The 23277-nt window shown below is 41.0% G+C and overlaps 1 protein-coding gene across 1 annotated transcript; it reads right to left on the reverse strand.

The window, feature by feature from the left end:
- Positions 1 to 182: 182 nt before the first annotated feature.
- On the reverse strand, positions 183 to 22980 carry LOC110071592 (mycocerosic acid synthase). The gene is made up of 6 exons (XM_078378620.1): positions 22926 to 22980; positions 15324 to 15477; positions 13931 to 14091; positions 8377 to 8580; positions 7699 to 7880; positions 183 to 6598 (listed from the first exon to the last, which is right to left on the reverse strand). The coding sequence occupies exons 1-6, from the start codon at positions 22978 to 22980 to the stop codon at positions 1034 to 1036; spliced, it is 6321 nt and encodes a 2106-aa protein (XP_078234746.1). The 3' UTR covers positions 183 to 1033.
- Positions 22981 to 23277: the final 297 nt, after the last annotated feature.

Genomic DNA, 23277 nt, shown 5'->3' on the forward strand with positions numbered 1-23277 from the left:
GACACTATTCCCCTATATTCTTAAAACTACCATATATTGAGCTAGGATCTAGTAGTTCATTTATAAATTTTTTGAACTGTATTTCCTAAAAGAAATATGGAGTTTGAATGTATTTAAGTAATACTGTACAGTGATTTATTAAGGCTTGAGTGAACAAACATTCCTATTTAGTACAAATTAAATGAATTAAACCAAAACTTTATTTTGTGAGAATAATACATCATTTGGAGGAAGCTTACATTTACTTCATTACAGTGGTTGGAATAAATCCAAATATAGTAAACATAAGCAAATCATATTACAATAAACCTGGGTGAGCCAGCATGCTCACCACACCTTTGTGTTAATTCTACACCAAAGAGGTTAACTTCCATCTTAACACAGTGTACCTGTCTTTAATCTTATCCCACATTCATTAATGGGCATAACTGGACACCAAAGAAAGATATTTGCATTGACATGAAGATTTGTATTTTTACAAAAAACAGGAAGAACTTAAAATCTGACACTTTCTGAGGTATATATCAGTGATAAAAATGATAATTTAGGAAAATCTAAAAGAGTTACCAGACTTAAATTACTGGTCAATAGTACATGTAAGTATTCTCAAGAGACCAAAGTGCAAGCAGCTTCACCTATTCCTGCAGAATTTGACTCAGAAACCAAACTATCACATTTCATTAAAATGAAAAAAAAAGATATGCATAAACTGCACATTCATGAATCAGGTCTTTTTTTTTCATTTCAATAAATTTGTCTAATTCATGTCTCATCAGAAGCAAGACCTAGTGATTTAAATGAGAATTATTCCCAGGTAAATGTGCATAGAATTGAAGTCACAGGGTCAACCTCGACATCATAAAAAGTATGTAGCATGCCATTTAAGAGTTCTATATTTTTTTTCCTCTGAAGTGAGGGTGCACAGCCATAACCAAGTTTAAATCCTCCGCCACGTTATGATTCTTGCTGAGAATTCTTACTTGTTATAAAAGCGTACAATTCTAACAACACAGCAACATTATCAACAGAGCAGCTACAAACAAACACTCAAACTTTCTCCATTCTGTTCCTCACTCTGCTCTTTCTCAGGTTTTTCAACTGACTTAGATGCATCTTCTAAAATCAATGCTAAACTAAGCAATGTAGTAGTAGGACTGAGGAGCTTCACAACTGGTATGTCTACTCTTCTTTCACTGAAAATGCGATTCCGCAGGCTCATTGCTGACATAGAATCCATGCCAAGAGATAAAAGTGGTGTATCCATTGCAATATCAGTTGGATCCGTACCACTGAGATGACTTACCAACAACTTGATATATTCTTCAGGTTTTATTGGAACCAAATCCTGAGACACAGTTAGTTCTGAAAACTTAAGATTGCTGCCCAACGCTTCTGTCACAATTGCATACATGCGAGATAGGTATTTCCTTTGACTGAATAATGTTTTAAAATTGAACTTCACAACGGCTTGCTGAGGATTGTTTTGTGTTAAGCAAATTTTAAGATATTCATAAAAATCATTGACTTGCAGAATCTCTATGCCTTTCTCCTTTAAAAGATTTTGAAGTTGACTTTGATTGTGTAGTACTCCAAGATTTAAAGCACCCCAGTTAATGGATTGTCCTGACAATCCACAATGTCTCCTATAATGGCAGAAGAGATCCAGGAAGGAATTGGCAGCAGCGTAGTTTGCTTGCATCGCGTTTCCAAGAAAGGAAGTAATTGACGAATAGCATACAAAATAGTCAAGGTCCTGCCCCCGAGTCGCATGGTGAAGGTTGATGGCTCCAGCAACCTTTGGACTTAAAACTTTTTCAAAGGTAGCAAAAGTTAAAGCTTCAATTGATCCATCATGAAAAACCACAGCACTGTGGAACATCCCTTTGATGGAACACTTTGGGAAGATCTTGATAATTGAATTGATGGCTCGGTCAACTTCAGTCCTTAATATGATGTTACACTGCAGGCTGACTATTTTGCTCCTTTCATTCTCACTCTGCAAATTATTTATTTCCTTTTGCACCTCAGCACTGGGCTTTCTCCGGGAAAGAATCACAATGTATCCTCCTCCATTTTGAGCAATAAACCTTACAGTTTCAAAACCAAGACCAGACAGACCCCCTGTGACGATGTAAACAGCATTTTGCTTAAACAGTCTCGCCTGGGCTGCATACATTGGTATGTCTGAAGTGAAGCTGTCGTGTACGTTAGTTTTCATCACAACAAATGGGAGAGACTTGCAGGCAAGAGTGGATAAGGTTGTGTTGTCTGTCTTCTCACCTTTCTCTGTTGTCTGAAAAACTGAACAAGGTAAATTCTTAAAATTTTTCCATCTCATTGATTTCATCCAGTGGGAGAAAGGTTTATGAGAGTGTTTCAAAGATGCTTTCTGAAAAATAGTTGCAAGACTCAGAATATGAACTTGAAAGTTTTCATGATCAAAGGTAAGGAGAGGTCTCAGGCATTCAAAGTGTTGGTTGCTGCATATTACCACAACATTCTGGAGATGTGAAAGACGAGTTAAAACTTGGTGAGGTAATCTTTCTATGGGAGGCAGGAAAACGAGAGCATTGCACTGCGCTGCACTTTCATCCAGCTTTCCGTCAACTATTGTACTTAAAGTTTTCCAGCCTGCTTCCTGAGCTGAGATTCCCAGTACTTTGCACAACACTGATTCTGGTTCAGCAGAAATGATCCCTAAAAATCCATTGCGCTTCACCTTCGGTAAAATCTGATGCAGGATTTCCCATGTAATTTTGAAGAGGGACACACAAGGGACATTTTCAAAGCACGGACATTTGTGGGTGTTGAAGCAGATTGTTTCTGGGACCCTGGCTTTTGAAGATGCAACCACTGGATAACATGAAGCTATCCGATCCCCCACTTTGACTTTTTCCACATTTCTGCCAATTGCTGTCACTTTTCCTGACCAATCCAATGCTAAGAGCTTGTGTTTATCACTCGTTTCTGAACTCCAGTATAATGCATTTCCAAAATTACGACTGGTAACACTAACAGGATAATAATCCTCAGAATGGATCCCTATTTTTTCAATTTCCACTTCAACACTGTCATTATCAAGGGGAGTGTTAGCATTGTCACTCAGCTCAGCAAATACATCTCTGGCTTCATATGGCTCAGAAGTATAAAGAGTAAGCTCCCCAGGGTTTTCAAAAGACTGCAAAGGGTGAATGTAGGATGTATCATTGCCCTGGCTATGCCTAATTTCTGAAATATAAATTCTTCCCTCGTTAATCCATATCTCAGGGTAGTTCTTTACTTCAGAATCTACTAAAACATCTGCTAAAGCTGAGATGTCCATCGTTCTTGTCGAGCTGATATCAATAATCTGAAATGCAATTTCAGTAGCTTCTGCCATGCAGGATCGTGCCATGCCACACAAAGCAAAACCAGGATTAATATGGTCTACAATCCTATCTGTTGTCCTGTAAGTGATTAACCTGATAGAGCAACGACTCATCTTTTCTCTCAGTGCAACAATAAGTTGTCGAAAAGCTTCACAGCACTTTGATAAACTTCTAATAACAATGTCTGCATTTTCTTCATTCAGTCTTTCAATTCCCCACATGAACAAAACATCATTGTAATCTTGTACCTCTTGCTTAATTTTGTTCTGTGCAGCCAGTTCTGGGCTTTGCGGTCCCAGTAATTTCTCCCAGTCTTCACAGATTAAAAATTTGGAATCTTTATGGAGGTATTTTTTGAGATGATGAGATACTCCAATTTCATCAGCAAACACTGCAAATCTACAGGCTTCTCTTGAGTTTTGGATAGCTTGGGAAAAGATTTTCTCTTTCCAACTATTTTCAAAGAGTAGATCATTTTCCCTCATGGAAGTTTCCTTCACAAAAGTTATCCTAACACGTTTTATCTCTACCAGAACAGAGCCATGTTTATTGGTAAAACATCCGCAACATTCTAAGTAATTGTCAGCGGACTTGCTTGATTTCATATATATCATCATCTCCTCTTCTAAAGGTTGAGCAATTACAAGGCTGTTTATTCCAGAAGGAAAACCAACACGGTTTCTGAAGGTCTTTGTTGCCAGAACAACTATCATTTGTAGAAAACAATCTAGGAGAATTGGATGGATATGATACTCGTGCATTTCCTCTGTGATCTGTCTTTTTACCTTTATGGTACTAATGGCTTCCTTCAGTTCTTCACAATAAAACACATCACCTAACTGCTTAAAGGCTGTCCCATATTCAAATCCAGTAAAAGACAGCGTTTCATATATCTCTTCTTTGCTAACAAAAGATTTACACCGTTGAAAAATATCATGATAGGAAATGCTCTTTTCTTCAAGAGAGATTTCTGGGTTCGTTCTGATTTGTCCGGATGCATAAACTGCTCCAGAGGAAGACAGTATCTGGAAGTCTCTTTCTTCTTTATGTGATTCCACTTTTACCTTCAATTCATGAGAACTTTCACTCAACACACATGGTGATGTAAACCTGATGCTCATCTGACACAAACGTAAGGGCACTTTTGGTCTTGAGGTCGTCATCACAGCTGTCAAAGCAAGATGAACAAAAAAGGCACCAGGAACTAGAGCAACACCATTGTGTTTGTGCTCATACAGATAGGGGGTTGCTGCTTGAGATACATAGCTTCTGAATTCCGTATTGCCATTGCTAACACTGTCAACTAGAACATGGTTTAAATTTGCCGCCGTTTCAGTTTTCCACTGTAGAAAGTCCGGAACGGAACGGTGCTTCTTAGAATCAAACTGATATCTGGGATAGCTTGCTGGTGCTCCTTGATATCCCTCATAGAGGTGTTGCCATTCTGGATTAAACCCCAGTTCAAAAAGCTGCTTTACAAGTGCAAGAAGGGTTGCATATGGTTTATCAACCAGCAAGGAAGGAAACACTTTCATCTGTGTCCCTAAGGTTTCGCTTATGTATCTCTGCAGTGCTCTTTGAGGGCCAATTTCTACAAAGACTGTATTCTCCTTGCCTTCCACTGAACTCACGATGGCATCCGAGAAAAAAACAGGGTTTCGAACTTGCCGGGCCCAGTAGCCACCTTCAAGAAAATCGTTTTCTGAAGCAATCTTCCCAGTTACTGTTGAAAACACCTCCGATTTAGGCTTTTGTTTTTGTAGCCCTGATAAACTTTCTGCTAACTCTTGCAGTATTGGATCCATCATGTGGCTGTGATATGCAACCGGCACATCTAAGACATGAAGAAAGATGTTTCTTTTGCTGAAGATTTCAGCCAGATGCTTCCGAAAGGCACTGATCGAATCAGCATCTCCTGACAAGGTACAGGACTGAGGGCTATTAAATGCTGCAATACAGATTTTCCCTGAATAGGCTTGAAGGGCTGCTGACACTTCTTGAACGGGGATGTTACTAACTACCAGCATTCTGCCTCCAGTGACCTTAGCCTGTAGCCTGCTCCTGTGGTAGATAATTCTGACTGCATCTCCTAGAGAAACCAAGCCAGCACAATGGGCAGCAGCAATTTCCCCAACAGAATGGCCCACAGTGCCAACTGGGTTAACTCCCCAATACCGCAGAAGTGTAACCAAGGCCACCTGGAGTGTGAACAGTAAGGGCTGGGCAATCTCAGGCTGTGACAAATCCTGAAATTCACTTTCAGTTAATTCTAGAATGCCAATGGAGGAATATTCCTGAAATAATCCTTCTATTTCTTTGCATTTGTCTCTGAACACTGGCTCAAATCTCAGCAAGGTCTCAAATACACTTTTAAAATTCAATCCGTTTCCTGAGAACACAAAGATTAACTCTGGTGGCTTCTTTGTGGGAGTTATTTCCATCGCGGCTTCAGAAGAAAGCTGTTGTTCTAGCTGTTGGAGTGAAGATGCCACAAAAGCTCTTCTGTATTTGTAGTTCATGTGACTTCTTCTACATGCAGATGTATAGGCCAGATGGGGGAGTGCTACTGAGTCACTTATTTTTACATGTTTGGCTGTGTCTTTCATTGTTTGTTTGAGAGATTTACTCGATGCTGCAGAGATTACAAACAATTCCACTGGCCTTTTGACTGGAGAAAGTGCCTGTGGTTGCTTAACTTGTCTGACAACCACGTGTGCATTGGTCCCCCCAAATCCAAAACAGTTGATCCCAGCTACTCTGCCAAGTTCACTAGACTCATCCCATTCCTCCACTGTTGTCGGAATGGAGAGATTTAGTTCCTTTGTGTTTATGCTAGTAGAGTTTTCTGAAACATACAAAGTAGGAACGATCTTTCCATAGTGCATCATGAGAAGAACTTTGATTAATCCTGCTGCTCCGGCAGTTGACTCTGCATGGCCGATGTTCCCTTTAACGGAGCCAATTTTGAGAGGCGGAATGTTAGGAGACCTCTTTTTACCAATGGCACGGCCTATGCTCTTTGCTTCAGTGGGATCTCCTACAGGGGTTCCTGTACCATGAGCTTCAATATACTGAACGATGGATGGATCAACATGAGCTGGATAGATGCCAAGCAGTAGGTTCTCCTGTTGCTGTTGAGATGGTTTGGTGATTGGAGTGGCAGATCTTCCATCCTGATTAACTGCACTGATTTTGATGACACCCCATATTTTGTTGTAATCTTCCTGTGCCTGTTAAAGAATGGAATGCCATGGGTAACTTACTGAGGTACATTATTTATTGAAGTATTGATAAAATAAAAAGCCATCAACTTACTGGTGGTTGTAAAAAAATAATAATTTTCTCAAAAATGCTAGCAACGAACTAATCAATATGTAACTTATAGCAATTTTACAGGAGATGGCTGGAGAATTCCTGGTTTGTGTCTTGTCCTTTATTGAATGGTACTCAACTGCGGTATATATTTGAGTACTCAAATATGGCAATCTATCGTTCTTGCATTCCAAGTATAAAACTGGCTAACTGAATTAACAGTTACATCTCTTCTATCTCTAGAACTGAGTTCAAACGCATGCATGCACACTGACGCAAATAGGTACTTGCATTCATATTATCATGTAATGTCACACTTCTGTTATTTAAAATATCAATATAACTTGGAATAGATAAGATCTTCCTATTGTGCCAGCCACTATATTCATTGATACACCCTTAGTGAGGATAAAGAACTCTTCTTGTCTTATACCATTTCTAGATCTTTCTGATGTTGCCCTTTATATGTAGAAGTGCATCAGTGGCTGAATAACCAGTCCATCTGGTACTGCTAGACCATGGAACTGCTCATAAAGACTATTACAAATCAGCATATATTCAACATCTGAAAAAGATCACCATAAACAGATAATAGATTGGGTTTGCCAATTTTGAATCTACAATGTAATTGCTCGAGGCAAGCCCTTGACTACATTGTATAGTCATTGGAAACCCATTTCTCCTAATAAAACAGACCTGTTCAGAGGGTCCTTTCATGACATCTGCAGAAAGACCCTTTTTTGATGTTTCTGCAAGAAGTTCTTCTCTCCAGCATACATATTAGCATCAGTTTTACATGTTTGTTTGCTTGTTTTGGGCACAGGGAACAGGAAAATGAATTGCATAAATGTATGAGAGGTTCATTACACACACAGGCATAAACAGTTACCAAGGGCTGAACAAAGAATATTGTGCCCAAACTTGTGTGCAAGATCAATCTGGAAGATGTTACAATGACTTTAACCTGTCTCTCTTCATCCTTTACTGTGGAGTTCTTGAACATGAAAAACAACAGTACCTTCTTAAGTGGTTTCAATAAAACAACGCCACATCCTTCTCCTCTTCCATAGCCATCTGCATTTTTAGAAAAAGGTTTGCTTGTCCCATCAGGAGAGATCATGTTTGCTTTGCACAGCGATACAAACGTGCAGGGATCTATTATACAGCTCACCCCAGCACAGAATGCTGCTTCACAGTCTCCTGTTTAAAAAAATCACATTATTTTACAAGTTTTCAGAATTCTGATATTCTACATTACACCTAATGTACACCATAGCTATATGTACAGAACATGCCATAGTATCTTCAGGGTATAAAAATTAAAAATGTTATTCACCGACCAACCTATAAGCATTATACTCACAACATTCCATCCAGCTAGCAGCAATACCATTAAGCTATAGGTGTCATTCACTGGAAATTGACTGCCTAAATTTCTGGTCACACTTATGTGTTTTGGCTCTCTAAGTGCAAAAGCCACAGAATTTGTTCCAACAATCCATAAATGTATTTTAATTCCTACTTGTTTGTTATTAGTTGTGTGTATGTGTTTGTGTGTTTATGAGTAAGAGAGAGAAAGATTAAATAAATATATATAATTTTCACCTTGGAGTGGCAAGTACAAATTAAATTCTAGTGAACATTTACAAAGGAAGATTCAGTTACAGCAGATTTTGCTCCCTTAATAGTCTGATACCTTGTCTGATTCCATGTAAGGCGTAATGCAGTGCATAAAAAAAAGAAGAGCAGGCAGTATCTATGGCAAGTGATGGTCCAGTCAGGTTGAAAATATATGAAATCCGATTAGCAGCTATACTCATTGCTACGCCTGTTCCATCGTAATGGTTTATTTCTGTTACTGCATTGTTATTTATAGCCTCATAGTCACGATTCATCAAGCCTGTGAATAGAAAAAAAATTTATATGAGATGGGAAGTCCTTGGAGAGGTTTCACTTGCACCATAGAAAATACTGGCTGTCCCCTATGGATGTTCACATAAGGTGGTGGGACACATCTGAGTTCTGCAGTCAGACACATTGCCAAGCATGCAATTGAGATGTCCTCCAGCTCCTCATTAATCCACTAAAATCAGCCACTGCCAGTTGTGCAAATCATACATGAACACTGATAAGATGTTGGCACTATTGTGAATAATAATCACGCCATTATACTTCTGGCACTAGAAATACTGTACAATCTAATTCTATTCTGTAAACACAGTGACATAGCTAGTTGCGAAGTTTACAAAAAACAGGTGAGTTTACTATGGAAGCAGAAATTGTAATCTTTGCCTTCCTTCTGTATTTTCACTGAAAAAACATCACCACATTCTCTGTTATTTGGCACAATGTTTTATTTCAGCACATGGCAAAAGGAAATAGCTGGTTTGTAAGCATGATTTTAAGTGGGAAAATGGTCAATGAAAAAATATAAATCAGCTTGGCTATGGCTCCAGCTGGTGTTTGAAAATAAAGACACGCCCCATTTCAAGTATAAGATTTTTTTTTAAAAAAAGAAAGTCCTTTAAATCACAATTGAATTTGATGCCAGAAAAACACAATGAGCTCTAATCCACACCCTTCATAATCTCTCCACTGAGAATAGTTAGCAAAACATGATCATAAAACAGAGGTCCAAACAGCAATATACTGCACGCCTATTAGAGTTTATTTCAATGCAAACAGCTAATTTCATCAGATTGGCAAAATACATGTAAAAGGCTATTGACCTGACAAGACTTGCAAAGCATATTGTAATTCAGTAGGTTTGGAACCCATACCGAATGGATATGTTATTTGACTAGAGTGAAGCCCATAGAAGAATACTGAAGAATCCAATGTCAAAACTAGTTTTCATGTTTTCAAAACAACCTTATCAATATTTTTTGTAGTATAGGCCAATTCTATTCAAATTTCCATTTTATCCACAATTATGGCTATCAGCTGAACATGAGAGCACCTATTTGTTTAACTTGATGTGCCCAAACAATGAAAATAATACAGTATAAAGAAAAAGCAGGGATGGGAACTCACATTGTGGGATTCCCTGTCAAGTCGCACCAGTAACTTGACTTGGACTTGACTCATTTTCTTTTAATGGCTTGGGGTTGACTTGCAACTCGGAACCCACCTACCCCTCCCTTTCTTCTGAGGAAAAAAGCCTGTTTTTAATTGGACTTTGGGCTTTGGACTCAGGAATTGATACCAAAGATTTGGACTTGAGATTGGATCCAAAGGCTTGCAAACATCCCTGATATACAGTATATCACAGAAGTGAGTACAACCCCTCACATTTCATAAATATTTTAGTATATCTTTTCATGTGACAACACTGAAGAAATGACACTTGGCTACAATGTAAAGCAGTGAATATATTAAGCCATTAATGTCTAAATCGCTGGCAATAAAAATGAGTACACTCCAAGTGACAATGTCCAAATTGGGCACAAAGTGTCAATATTTAGTGTGGCCACCATTATTTTGCAGCACCACCTTTTAACCCTCTTGGGCACAGAGTTCACCAGAGTTTCACAGGTTGCCACTGGAGTCCTCTTCCACTCCTCCATGATGACATCACAGAGCTGGTGGACGTTTGAGACCTTGTGCACCTCCACCTTCCATTTCAGGATGCCCCACAGATGCTCAATAAGGTTTAGGTCTGGAGACATGCTTGGCCAGTCCATCACCTTTACCCTCAGCTTCTTTAGCAAGGCAATGGTTGTTTTGGAGGTGTGTTTGGGGTCGTTGTCATGTTGGAATACTGCCCTGCGGCCCAGTCTCCGAAGGGAGGGGATCATGCTCTGCTTCAGTATGTCACAGTACATGTTGGCATTCATGGTTCCCTGAATGAACTGTAGCTCCCCAGTGCTGGCATCATTCATGCAGCCCCAGACTCCCACCACCATGCTTGACTGTAGGCACGACACACTTGTCTTTCTACTCCTCACCTGGTTGCCATCACACAAGCGTGATACCATCTGAACCAAATAAGTTTATCTTGATTTCATCGGACCACAGGACATGGTTGCAGAAATCCATGCCCTTAGTTTGCTTGTCTGCAGCAAACCATATGTGGGCTTTCTTGTGTATCATCTTTAGAAGAGGCTTCCATCTAGGACGACAGCCCTGGAGACCAATTTGATGCAGTGTGCGGCATATGGTCTGAGCACTGATGGGCTGACCCCCACCCCCACCCCTTCAATCTCTGGAGCAATACTGGCAGCACGCATAGATCTATTTCCCAAAGCCAGCCTCTGGATATGATGCTGAGCACAGGCACTCAACTTCTTTGGTTGAGCATGGTGAGGCCTGTTCTAAGTGGAACCTGTCCTGTTAAACTGCTGTGTGGTCTTAGCCACTGTCCTGCAGCTCAGTTTCAGGTTTTGGGCAATCTCCTTATAGCCTAGGCCATCTTCATTTAGAGCAACAATTCATTTTTTCACATCCTCAGATAGTTCATTACCATGAGGTGCCATGTAGAACTTCCAGTAGCCAGTCTGAGAGTGTGAGAGTGATAACACCTGCTCCCCCTTCACACCTGAGACTTGTGACACTAACGGGTCTCAGGACACCAGGAGGGAAAAGGGCTACTTGGGCCCAATTTGGGCATTGTCAGGGGTGTACTCACTTTTGTTGCCAGCAGTTTATATATTAATGGCTGTGTGTTGTATTATTTTGAGGAGACAGCACATTTACACTATTATACAATCTGTATGTGTGTGTTTAGTCGTTTAGTCGTGTCCGACTCTTCGTGACCCCATGGACCAGAGCACGCCAGGCCCTCCTGTCTTCTACTGCCTCCCGGAGTTGTGTCAGGTTCATGTTGGTTGCTTCGCAGACACTGTCCAGCCATCTCATCCTTGGTCGTCCCCTTCTCCTCTTGCCATCACACCTTCCTAACATCAAGGTTTTTTCCAAGGACTCTTTTCTTCTCATGAGATGGCCAAAGTACTGGAGCCTCAGCTTCAGGATCTGTCCTTCAAGTGAGCATTCAGGGTTGATTTACTTTAGAACTGATAGGTTTGTTCTCCTTGCAGTCCAGGGGATTCTCAAGAGCCTCCTCCAGCACCACAATTCAAAGGCATCAATTCTTCGGCGGTCTGCTTTCTTTATGGTCCAGCTCTCACTTCCATACATCACGACAGGAAAAACCATAGCTTTGACTATTCGGACTTTTGTTGGCAAGGTGATGTCTCTACTTTTCAAGATGCTGTCAAGATTTGTCATCGCTTTCCTCCCAAGAAGAAGGCGCCTTTTAATTTCAGGGCTGCTGTCTCCATCTGAAGTAATCATGGAGCCCAGGAAGATAAAATTTGACACTGCCTCCATATCTTCCCCTTCTATTTCCCAGGAAGTGATGGGACCAGTGGCCATGATCTTAGTTTTTTTGATGTTGAGTTTCAGACCGTTTTTTGCACTCTCCTCTTTCACTCTCATTACAAGGTTCTTTAATTCCTCCTCACTTTCTGCCATCAGAGTGGTATCATCTGCATATCGGAGGTTGTTGATATTTCTTCCGGCAATCTTAATTCCGGCTTGGGTTTCTTCCAGTCCAGCCTTCCGCATGATGTATACTCAATCTGTATACTCAGTGCTAAATACAAAGCAGGAGGTAACATAGCAGTAGCTGTATTCTTCTAAATTCATTACAAGAAGCCAGCAACACAGAGAGACAATGAGATAATGGATTTCTCTTCATAGGGAGAGACTATATTATTTGCCTGTGTACCTCCTTTGTGAAGATCCAAGACTTTGTAAGTTTTTTTTAAATTAAGTAGCCTTAATTTCAGCCTCTGACATCATCTGAGGCTGACATGGTGCTTGACTGCTGTACGGCCACTGCAACCTCCCTAGATCCTTGTGCAGCCTGGCTCATAAAAGTTGCCAAGCCAATAACAACAGAATGGGCTACTTCCATCATAAATGTGTCTTTCCTTGACAACAAGTTCCCTGTGCCCTCAAGAAGACGCTCATTAGACCCATTCATAAAAAAACTAATTTAGCAGCGGATGACATTAAAAACTATAGACATGCTGCCAATGTTCCTTTCTTAAGCAAGCTAGTGAAGAGGGCAGTGGCTGATCAACTACAGGCACTTCTGGAAGAGACCAATGCCCTCAACAGATTCCAGTCTGGATTCAGGCCACATCATGGCATGGAAACAGCATTGGTTGTCCTGCAAGATGACCTTTTCAGGAAGAGCAACAGGGGCAAAATGTCTATGCTAGTTTTTCTCGATCTCTCAGCGGTCTTTGACATGCTGTCCTCCTAAGGAGGCTCCTGGAGTTGAGGATCAGTGGCCTGACTCTGTCCTGGCTCCAGTCCTTCAGCAAGGATAGGCCAGAGAGAGAGAGAGAGAGCAACTTGGGGAGATGGTGTCCACCCCTTGGATTCTCAATTGTGCGGTCCCTCAGGGGTTGATTATTTTCCTATTGCTCTTTAATGTTTGCATGAGGCTGCTGGGGCAGGCCATCAGGAATTTTGAAGCATTGTGTCATTGGTATGCTATGACACCCAGTGCTGTCTCTCTTTCCATCCTTTTGCAGTGGATGTTGTCCCATGCCTTGAGCACTGTGGTATACAAAACCAACAAACAAACAAGATACCTTTTGCAACCATTTAATCTGATTCCAATCCTTCTCCTTTTTCTTCTTTTAATAAAATCCATAAAATCCTGCCTAGGATTTCAGTAGATTTTTGTGTGCAGAGGAAAATCGAAGTACTCTTTCTGGTTCTGAAAAAACTTCCAGGATCTGAGTAAGAAAAAGCATGTGACGGTGCTACCATGTGCATAAAGCAGGGGTGGGCTTCACTTCATAAAAGGCACTCAACCAGGAAGGGGGTTGCCTGCTAAGAAGTGGAGGGAAACAGCTCAATAGGGCCTGTCATCCCAGAGTCATCTCTGAATTCCCCACCTTAGGGTGAAAAGGGCTGGCAGTAGAGAGGCTATCAGAAGACCAGCCCGGCAGCTGTGATGGAGGAATTTTGTCACAGGAACAAACCAAGCTGCTTCTCTAGTTCTTTAGAAAACAGGTTTGTCTGATAAACCCAGTTTTCAGATTAACCCAAGGGAGTTTGCCTGTCATTGCTTTGGATTTGGTGGAGAGATATGACCTCTGAGGTTTATACGTATCTTTGGGGCTTCTAATAACCTGCAAAGAGGTAAGACATGATGAACTGGTTTTTACAATTAATATTACTAGGATTACAAAATAATATAGTTCAAAATTCAGTAAAGGTCATTAACTCACCAACAAAAACCCCTGTTTTGGTGCCACTGATGGTCTCTCTGGGTATTCCTGCATCCTCCAGGGCTCTGTAGGTGCATTCCAGGAGTAGTTTTTGCTGGGGATCCATGCGTTCAGCTTCCAGATCATGGATGCCAAATAGCTTATTGTCAAATGTATTGAATCTGCATGTAGAGATTGAAAGATACCTACACAGTGACTACTACTGACCAAAATTAAAAGAACCCATGAATAACAGTTTTAGCTACGTCTCTACTGTTGTGATAAAGTCTCCTTCCCTACTATTCACTTCTGCTGTTTTCAGAATGGAATGAATTGGCTGAGAACTCCTGACTAACTATCTGGCTAACTGAACTGGTTCTATTCTAGTTTCACAAAACACACAATATGCTTCTAGATGTTTCTGTCATTGGCCTATGGATGAGAAGACCCTAAGCCATCTAAACTGCCATACAAAGGAGACAACACACAACTTTTTTGGGGAAGAATATATAAAGAACAAAATACAGACTATCAGGACAATACTATTAATAAACCAATATTTTACATCATTTGACCCCTTTTTCTGGATGAAGCCTTTGCTATATTAAAACATCTGGCATCCCCCAAGGCTTGCTTGTTTCCTCTCAGCATACTTGCTATCTTCAGAATAGCTGGGAAATAAATGGGCTTTCCCAGGAACAGTATATTGTTGCAAGCAATGGCCTGGATTTTCAGGGGGGCGGGGGGAGTAGGAACCACCTTAGATTTTTTTTTCTCCCATAAAGATTTACAGTATTAGCCTTCTTAGAACCTTATAGTCACCCTGAGTATGCTGTTACCTTCTTGTTGTTTTTCAGTAGCCCCATTTTGACTAAATTCCTGGTGGCACTCATCAGTTGAGCTCACTACAAAAGGGATGCTGAGACGAGCGCAAGCAACCCTACTGTGTAAAAGTTTGCCCTAGACCAGTAGTTCCCAACCTTGACTCCAAAAATCTCCTTGGTCTAAAACTCCCAGAAGCCTTCACTGGAAGTTGTGTGGGCCAGGATTTCTGCTGGTTGTTCTCCAAGAATATCTGGGGACCCAAGGTTGGGAACCGCTGCCCTAGAGGTGCAACGAGGCCTGCACATATAAGTGCACACATTTACACATGTCCCTGGTTTTTACAAATTGGGACGTTTCCCCACCAAGTGTACACAGCACAGCTTATTTCTAGGAATGACTACTCAGAAGTAACCTTGAGGGTAACTGCTTGCAGGCATGCAAAGGACAGTTCAATGTGTGCTAGATAACAGAAAAAAACAAGTGTTCCCCTTTTTTTGTTAAGGTATTCTCCTTCCTGACTGTACAGTATTATCATTTTAAAGGCAGAGAGGCCTCTAACAAGATTTTTAGAATACAGTTACACTCTTACTCATTCAGAAGTGCAGCACGTCTTGTGAATGATTTTCCTGGTTTATTTCTATCAGGATCATACCATTGCTGGGTATTAAATCTTTCTGGAGGTATGTCGACAGTACAGTTTTTGCCTTCTACCAGCACTTGCCAGAAATTTTCTATTCCTTCACCTGTAGCAAATACATACATATTACTTCTTTTGTCAGTTATCGATACATTTGTGCAGGTTATCTTATTTTGTTTTTTTGCACATATTTCCTTTTTTTTTAGAAGTGGCAGTCAACTACATTCAGCATGCTTACTCCATTGCCTTGGTTTCCAATTCTCAGGTACACATACAGTAACTTTACATATCTAAGGCTTGCCATGCATGGCAGACTCCACATGGAGAGCTGTTTAAAATTCAAATCCATCATTACTCTGCTCTGTTTGATATACTGGCAGCTTCCCTTGTCAATAAATAAGGGCCCAAACAGAATTCGTCGTGCAGTGAACTTTCCCAATCTGAACTCAGCTTGAAGAATCAAGTCTAAATGAAGACTCAGGAAAAGTTACTTTTTACTACTATTTCCAGAAGTAAAAAAGTAACTCAGAAGCTCTCCATTCATCACAGATCTTCCTTTCATTGTGAATGGGGCAGGTGAAATATAGCGGCTGGAATCTAGGTGAAGCACATTATGCCACAAAACCCGAGTGGTGCATTAACCATAACCATGCTGCAGCTGTTTGGGGGGGGAATTATAAGCTACTATTGTGGGCAAGAATCCCATAGAAGAAATGGAGTAGCCCTCATAGACAACAAAATAGTGGGAAAAGCTGTACTTGGATAAAATATAAATCCAAGGCAGACCTTTCCACATCACAATAATCCAAGTTTATACACCAACCACTGATGCTAAAGAGGCTGAAATTGAGCAATTCTTTGAAGACTCACAACACCTTCTAGAACTGACACCAAAAAAAGATATTCTTGTCATTATAGGGGACTGGAATGCTAAAGTAGGGAGTCAAGAGATAAAAGGAACAACAGGTAAGTTTGGCCTTGGAGTTCAAAACAGTGCAGGGCAAAGGCTAATAGAGTTTTGTCAAAAGAACAAGCTGGTCATCACAAACACTCTTTTCCAAAAACACAAGAGGCCACTCTACACCAGATGGACAATACCAAAATCAGATTGATTATGTTCTCTGCAGCCAAAGATGGAGAAGCTCTATACAGTCAGCAAAAACAAGACCTGGAGCTGATTGTGGCTCTGATCATCAACTCCTTATAGTAAAATTGCTATAGGATTGCTACAGTTTAAAAGCTTAAACTGAAGAAAGTAGGAAAAACCACTTAAATGAACAATGCAAATATATAGAGGAAAATAACAGAAAGGGAAAAACCACAGATCTGTTCAAGAAAATTGGAGATATTAAAGGAACATTTTGTGCAAAGATGGACATGATAAAGGACAAAAATGGTAGGGACCTCACAGAAGCAGAAGACATCAAGAAACGATGGCAAGAATATACAGAGGAATTATATCAGAAAGATCTGGATGTCCTGGACAACTCAGATAGTGTGGTTGCTGACCTTGAGCCAGACATCTTGAAGAGTGAAGTCAACTGGGCCTTAGAAAGCATGGCTAACAACAAGGCCAGTGGAGTTCATGGCATTCCAGCTGAACTACTTAAAATCTTAAAAGATGATGCTGTTAAGGTGCTACATTCAATATGCCAGCAAGTTTGGAAAATTCAGGAGTGGCCAGAGGATTGGAAAAGATCAGTCAACACCCCAATCCCAAACAAGGGCACTGCCAAAGAATGCTCCAACTACCGTACAATTGCACTCATTTCACACGCTAGCAAGGTTACGCTCAAAATCCTACAAGGTAGGCTTCAGCAGTATGTGGATCAAGAACTCCCAGAAGTACAAGCTGGATTTCGAAGGGGCATTGCTAACATGCACTGGATTATGGAGAAAGCCAGAGAGTTCCAGAAAAACATCTACTTCTGCTTCATTGACTAAGGAAAAGCCTTTGACTGTGTGGACCACAACGAACTATGGCAAGTTCTTAAAGAAATGGGAGTGCCTGACCACCTTATCTTTCTCCTGAGAAATCTAAATGTGGGACAGGAAGCAACTGTTAGAACTGGATATGGAACAACTGACTGGTTCAAAATTGGGAAAGCAGTACGACAATGCTGTATATTTTCTCCCTGCTTATTCAACTTATATGCAGAATACATCATGCGAAAGGCAGGACTGGATGAATCCCAAGCTGGAATTAAGATTGTCAGAAGAAATATCAGCAACCTCAGATATGCAGATGATACCACTCTGATGGCAGAAAGTGAGGAGGAATTAAAGAACCTCTTAATGAAGGTGAAAGAGGTGTTGGGATCTGCAAGATGAGGGGAAGTAGGGGTCTTGCAGATGAAGCCTCAGGGCAGGGATCTTTCTCCTTGACCAGCAAGGAGAAAGGAAAAGAGACACGGGACACTCAGAGTGTGGTTTTCAGGATGGGATCCGGATGAATACAGAACAGCCTGCCGTGAGGCACCTGTTCAGTGGGAGTTCTCTTCTCTCGATCTGGCCTCCCCTCAGTTTATTGTATCCCCTACCTTTGAACAAGTTAATCAATACAGAGGTAACTAATTTCCTGAATACACAGCCAGAATAACCAGAGTGCTGGTAAACAGAGCCAGCTAATTTCCTTGAATACAAAGGCATCAGTAAACAGAGTGGTTGGTAAACAGAGTGGTTGGTAAACAGACAGGCTGGTAAACAGACAGTTAATAGTAAACAGATACAGCTAACTCCAAATATACAGACAATGTAAACATTCCTGAGGTAGACACTTTAACAACATTAACCAGAGACAATAGACAGCAGGTTAATGAATCATGTTACTGGAAGCTAGTCAGTTTTAGCATGAGGCCTGCCATTGCCACAGATATATACATTTGCTACTGCCACAGACATATACATTGTAACAGCATAATAGCATAAATTTTCCCCACATCCCAACCGTTTTTTATTTATTTTATTGAAGACAATGGCTGTTGTCGACTCTTGAATATTCTGAATCTAGGGGGTTCCAGTGCAGGTATGATGGCATGAAGTCAGGCTCATCTTCAGCAGAGGGCGGAATAGCATGTTCCAGGCCACTGCAATAAGCATTCAAATAGCCAAACCTGCTTCCTTGTTGCACTGAGAGGCAAAACTCATTCTTTACAACTTTAAAACATTGTTCAGATGGAATGAAACCTGGAATCTTGCAAGAGAATTAGATGGCATATTCTGATGACATCAACATTACAGTGTAGATTAAAGAAAACACAATATTGGATAATTAAAATTACAATTGCAGAACAAGGGTACATAACAATTTTCAGGAAAAGAAAACATATTGAAAACATATTATTCAGTTATATAAGCACAACATACTGCTAAGAGGCAAAAGCAAAACATTTTAAGGTATACAGATTTTTTGCATAGAAATATGTGACACAGACAACTTTCCCACTGAAGACACACACACCATGAATTTCTTGTATGATACTTGACTGGAGAGATACATATAGAGCTTGGTAAAAGAACAGCAACTTATTTTGAGGGATGAGTAGTAAAAAATGGTGCCGGTATGCATCTGCCTGGCTCCGGGGCAAAGTTCTTAAACTGTACAACTGACTGAATTAAAAAGTTGCCTGCTAGTGCCCTTAAATTTCCCCTGGACTGAAAGTATGTTTCTACAGGCAAGCATGTCAGATGAATCAGCATCACAGTGTACAAAATTGCCTACTGTGGGGCCTACTTGTAGGGAATAATATGCTTCTCTGTCTCAGGGATAAACAGACAAAGTTTTCATATTACATTAGAAAATAATTTTCAAGGAAAACTGTGACATTTAAAAGAATAAACATACAGTGTCTACAACAAAATTAAATTCATATTAGGAAAAACTCAAAGGCTAAAACTGCAGTTAATTCTGAGCATAAAACTAAGAATTGCTTCTCTAAAATTCAATACTTTAAGATCTGGCTAACAGAGGAAACACATGTTATGCACTCTTATCCTGCAGAAAGAAAAACAAACATTTTTGACAATTTACAGCATTTGGAACAAACATTTTCTCAGGGATGTGACACTGTTACTCCTGGAAGGCAGAGACAGGAATGCAGGCTTGTATGAAGTCCCATATGCTCAGCTACCCAGGAAACTCAGCAATGCAAGGTGTCATAGGATTTGTAGTTCTAAGAACATGGAACCTAGAGTGTGCAGGACATCATTTGGATCCTTACAAGTGGCTTGAGTGTAAACAATGCTTTCTCCAGATTGGAAGGTGATGGGGGAAAACTTTCTGGTTCGCCTCCTCCCACCCCAATATGCAGCATTAGTCTCTCTACTGGCCAGGTGGGAGGCATTCTTTGATGATCTGTATAACTGCCATGTCCGGCTGAGTAGGATTTTTCACCCAAACAGGATTATGCACATGGAAAAAGCAGTTCAAAACAAGCTTCATGTTGGGTGTAGCAGCCACCCCCCTTAGATTCTCTTCCTTCTCCCCTTCCTTATATGATCCATCAAATGCTTGTAGAGCTGCTTTTGCACCCCAGTCCATGATCACAGAAATCTGGGCCTGGGTCCCAATGCCACGAAATATCATGCAACTTTGGCTGAACAGGCGGAGACACTGAGGTAGCTGCTGCTTCTTTCAGACCAGCAAGGAAGGGAGTCAGGCATGCAGTTTGATTTGCTGATTGGAATGCGTTTAAAGATACTTCTGCTGCTTGAGTTAGAGCTGTTGTCGTGAAGCCTAGCTGAACAGCAGTAGCAAATGCAGCTCCTCCCATAAACATTAGAGGACCATCAGGGGATGCACCAGCATTAATTTCTGCACGCTTAAATGCTAAATCTTGCCATTCCTGAAGGCAAGTGAGTACCTCTGCTGGAGGAAAGGAATCTTTTGTCAAGGCCTTGCAGTCATTAAGCCATGAGGTAGATAAAGAGTTCATCCCATTGTCCTGGTTACTGCTTTGCAGTTTGTGGATGCCTTGAGCTGGGAACAATTCACAACTAGCAGAAACAGCTGGCACATCTCTCTGTGCTTCTGCTGCTCCCTCAATGACAGGAGGGGCAGAAATGACACCAGTTTCTGCACAAGCACCTGTTGTATCCATTGAAGGATGGTTATCAATCTCAGTTGCTTGAGGTGGCAGTGCTTTTAATTCATCAGGCTGGTCAGAATGAGACGAAGGGTGCAGCAGGGAAGCCAAAGAGGCTGAAGGGAGGGGAGGCAGAATTTGAGGGAGTTGTTTGATTAGATTAGCCTCGAATTCTGAATCGAAAAGAAAATTGCGTGGGCCTTGAAGGCACGTACGCACTTTGGAGCATGTAGAAATCTCTTCTGCTTTAACTCTTGGCTGTTCATGCAAATAGCTGTCTATTTCAGACCATTCCTGGTCCTGTATATATTGTTCTTGCTGAAGACTTGATAAATTAGTCCCCATTTTGCTAAAAGTGTAGGTTCTAGGTGTCTTACTTGACAAATTCCACTCACCCGAGGGATCCTTGCGGATGATTGACGCGTCTTGGGGCCTATGCCAGGCGAGATGAGTGCGAATTGTCGAAAGTTGATCTCAGTCCTACTCATCGGGATCCAGAGGATGCGTGCACGCGCTGTAGCCCTTCCACACCGGGCGTGATGAGTAGGACGATAGGTGAATTTACCTCAGAGAGGGCACCATTTGTTGGGATCTGCAAGATGAGGGGAAGTAGGGGTCTTGCAGATGAAGCCTCAGGGCAGGGATCTTTCTCCTTGACCAGCAAGGAGAAAGGAAAAGAGACACGGGACACTCAGAGTGTGGTTTTCAGGTTGGGATCCGGATGAATACAGAACAGCCTGCCGTGAGGCACCTGTTCAGTGGGAGTTCTCTTCTCTCGATCCGGCCTCCCCTCAGTTTATTGTATCCCCTACCTTTGAACAAGTTAATCAATACAGAGGTAACTAATTTCCTGAATACACAGCCAGAATAACCAGAGTGCTGGTAAACAGAGCCAGCTAATTTCCTTGAATACAAAGGCATCAGTAAACAGAGTGGTTGGTAAACAGACAGGCTGGTAAACAGACAGTTAATAGTAAACAGACACAGCTAACTCCAAATATACAGACAATGTAAACATTCCTGAGGTAGACACTTTAACAACATTAACCAGAGACAATAGACAGCAGGTTAATGAATCATGTTACTGGAAGCTAGTCAGTTTTAGCATGAGGCCTGCCATTGCCACAGATATATACATTTGCTACTGCCACAGACATATACATTGTAACAGCATAATAGCATAAATTTTCCCCACAAAGAGGAGAGCACAAAAAATTGTCTGAAGCTCAACATCAAAAAAACTAAGATCATGGCCACTGGTCCCATCACCTCCTGGCAAATAGAAGGGGAAGATATGGAGGCAGTGACAGATTTTACTTTCCTGGGGTCCATGATCAGTGCAGATGGTGACAGCAGCCATGAAATTAAAAGACACCTGCTTCTTGGGAAGAAAGCAATGACAAACCTAGACAACATCTTAAAAAGCAGAGACATCACCTTGCCGACAAAGGTCCGCATGCAAAGGAGTTTTTCCAGTAGCGATGTATGGAAGTGATAGCTGGACCATAAAGAAGGCTGACTGCAGAAGAATTGATGCTTTAGAATTGTGGTGCTGGAGGAGACTCTAGAGAGTCCCCTGGACTGCAACAAGAAAAATCTATCCATTCTGAAAGAAATCAACCCTGAGTGCTCACTGAAAGGACAGATCCTGAAGCTGAGGCTCCAATACTTTGGCCATCTCATGAGAAGAGAATACTCGGAAACAACTTAACAACTAAACAACAACAAGCTCCAAATCCCACTACCACCCTCCCAGATTCCAGGGATCTCTAGGGATCCCTTTTTTCTTAGGGAGACCTTCAGAAGCCATCGTACAGGATAGGAGGTCATTTCTAGATGGAAGATCACCACAACTAGTGGTAATTTTGCAGCTGGAAATCACTCCCTATCCCATTCCACAGCTCCCAAAATCTTCCTAGGGTGCAGAAGATCCTTAGGGATCCTTAAAGTCTGGCAGAGGGAGAATAGGAAGGTTTTGATTCATCTTGGCTGATGGCATCACCAGATGTGCACAGTGTAACCTGTAAAACAGGGTTTTGGCCTCTGTATGTGTAGCATACAGGACAGAAGAAATTAACTACTTAACATTTTGGTTTGCAATTTTCTACTGGCATTACAGTCAGATTGAATCAGAAATGCTTATGCAATAAGTTTTTCAGATTGAAACATGAACCTATAGCAGCCAGATGTTCATGGAGAAACCAGTTCTCTTTATCTTAAAGTAGTGTGTGACACACTGTAATTCATGTACAATATTATGATGTGTCTGTCAGCCTAGTACTAAGGCATAATTCATCTGTCCAAATAATAATGTGATTGATTCAATGGCCCTACTCAGTGGTAAGTCAACTCCTCCATAAGTTCTATTGGGTCATAGGGGCCTACTCTAGTTATTTTTGTTATTTCATATTGCTGGGCTTTGGTCTACGCCTTAGGTGTATATCTTAATATAGCCATTAGAAAAAATTACCTCCAGGAAAGTTGCAGCCTATCCCGACAATGGCAATTTCATCTTCAGACTCCATTTCTTCCCAGGTGTTTTATAACTGCAAAATAATATATTTTATTTTTGTAGTCACCACCACCATCATGGGTCATCAAGTAAATTCCAACTTACGATTACCCTTTTCAGGGTTTTCTAGATAGAGGGCACTCAAAAGTGGTTTTTCATTCCCTTCTTCTGGGGGCATCCTGGGACTGGGCAGCTTGCCCAACCCCAAGTGTATTTAGCCAGGTGTCTGATTATAATTTATACTAGTTCTTCCACACACTATCTGATCAACAGAGACAATCCTAAGGTTACATACTTAGGAAAATATGAT

This window comes from Pogona vitticeps, chromosome 6, assembly GCF_051106095.1.
Source record: "Pogona vitticeps strain Pit_001003342236 chromosome 6, PviZW2.1, whole genome shotgun sequence".
Classification (NCBI taxonomy): domain Eukaryota; kingdom Metazoa; phylum Chordata; class Lepidosauria; order Squamata; family Agamidae; genus Pogona; species Pogona vitticeps.

Excerpts from the sequence above, each read along its gene's own strand:
- LOC110071592 (XM_078378620.1), bottom strand. The coding sequence starts at position 22,980 with ATGGAGTCTGAAGATGAAATTGCCATTGTCGGGATAGGCTGCAACTTT. Across the intron at positions 14,092-15,323 it reads CGTGCTGCACTTCTGAATGA|ATTCAATACATTTGACAATA; the intron begins GTAAGAGTGTAA and ends CTCTACATGCAG. Across the intron at positions 6,599-7,698 it reads TATTGAAACCACTTAAGAAG|GCACAGGAAGATTACAACAA; the intron begins GTACTGTTGTTT and ends ATTCTTTAACAG.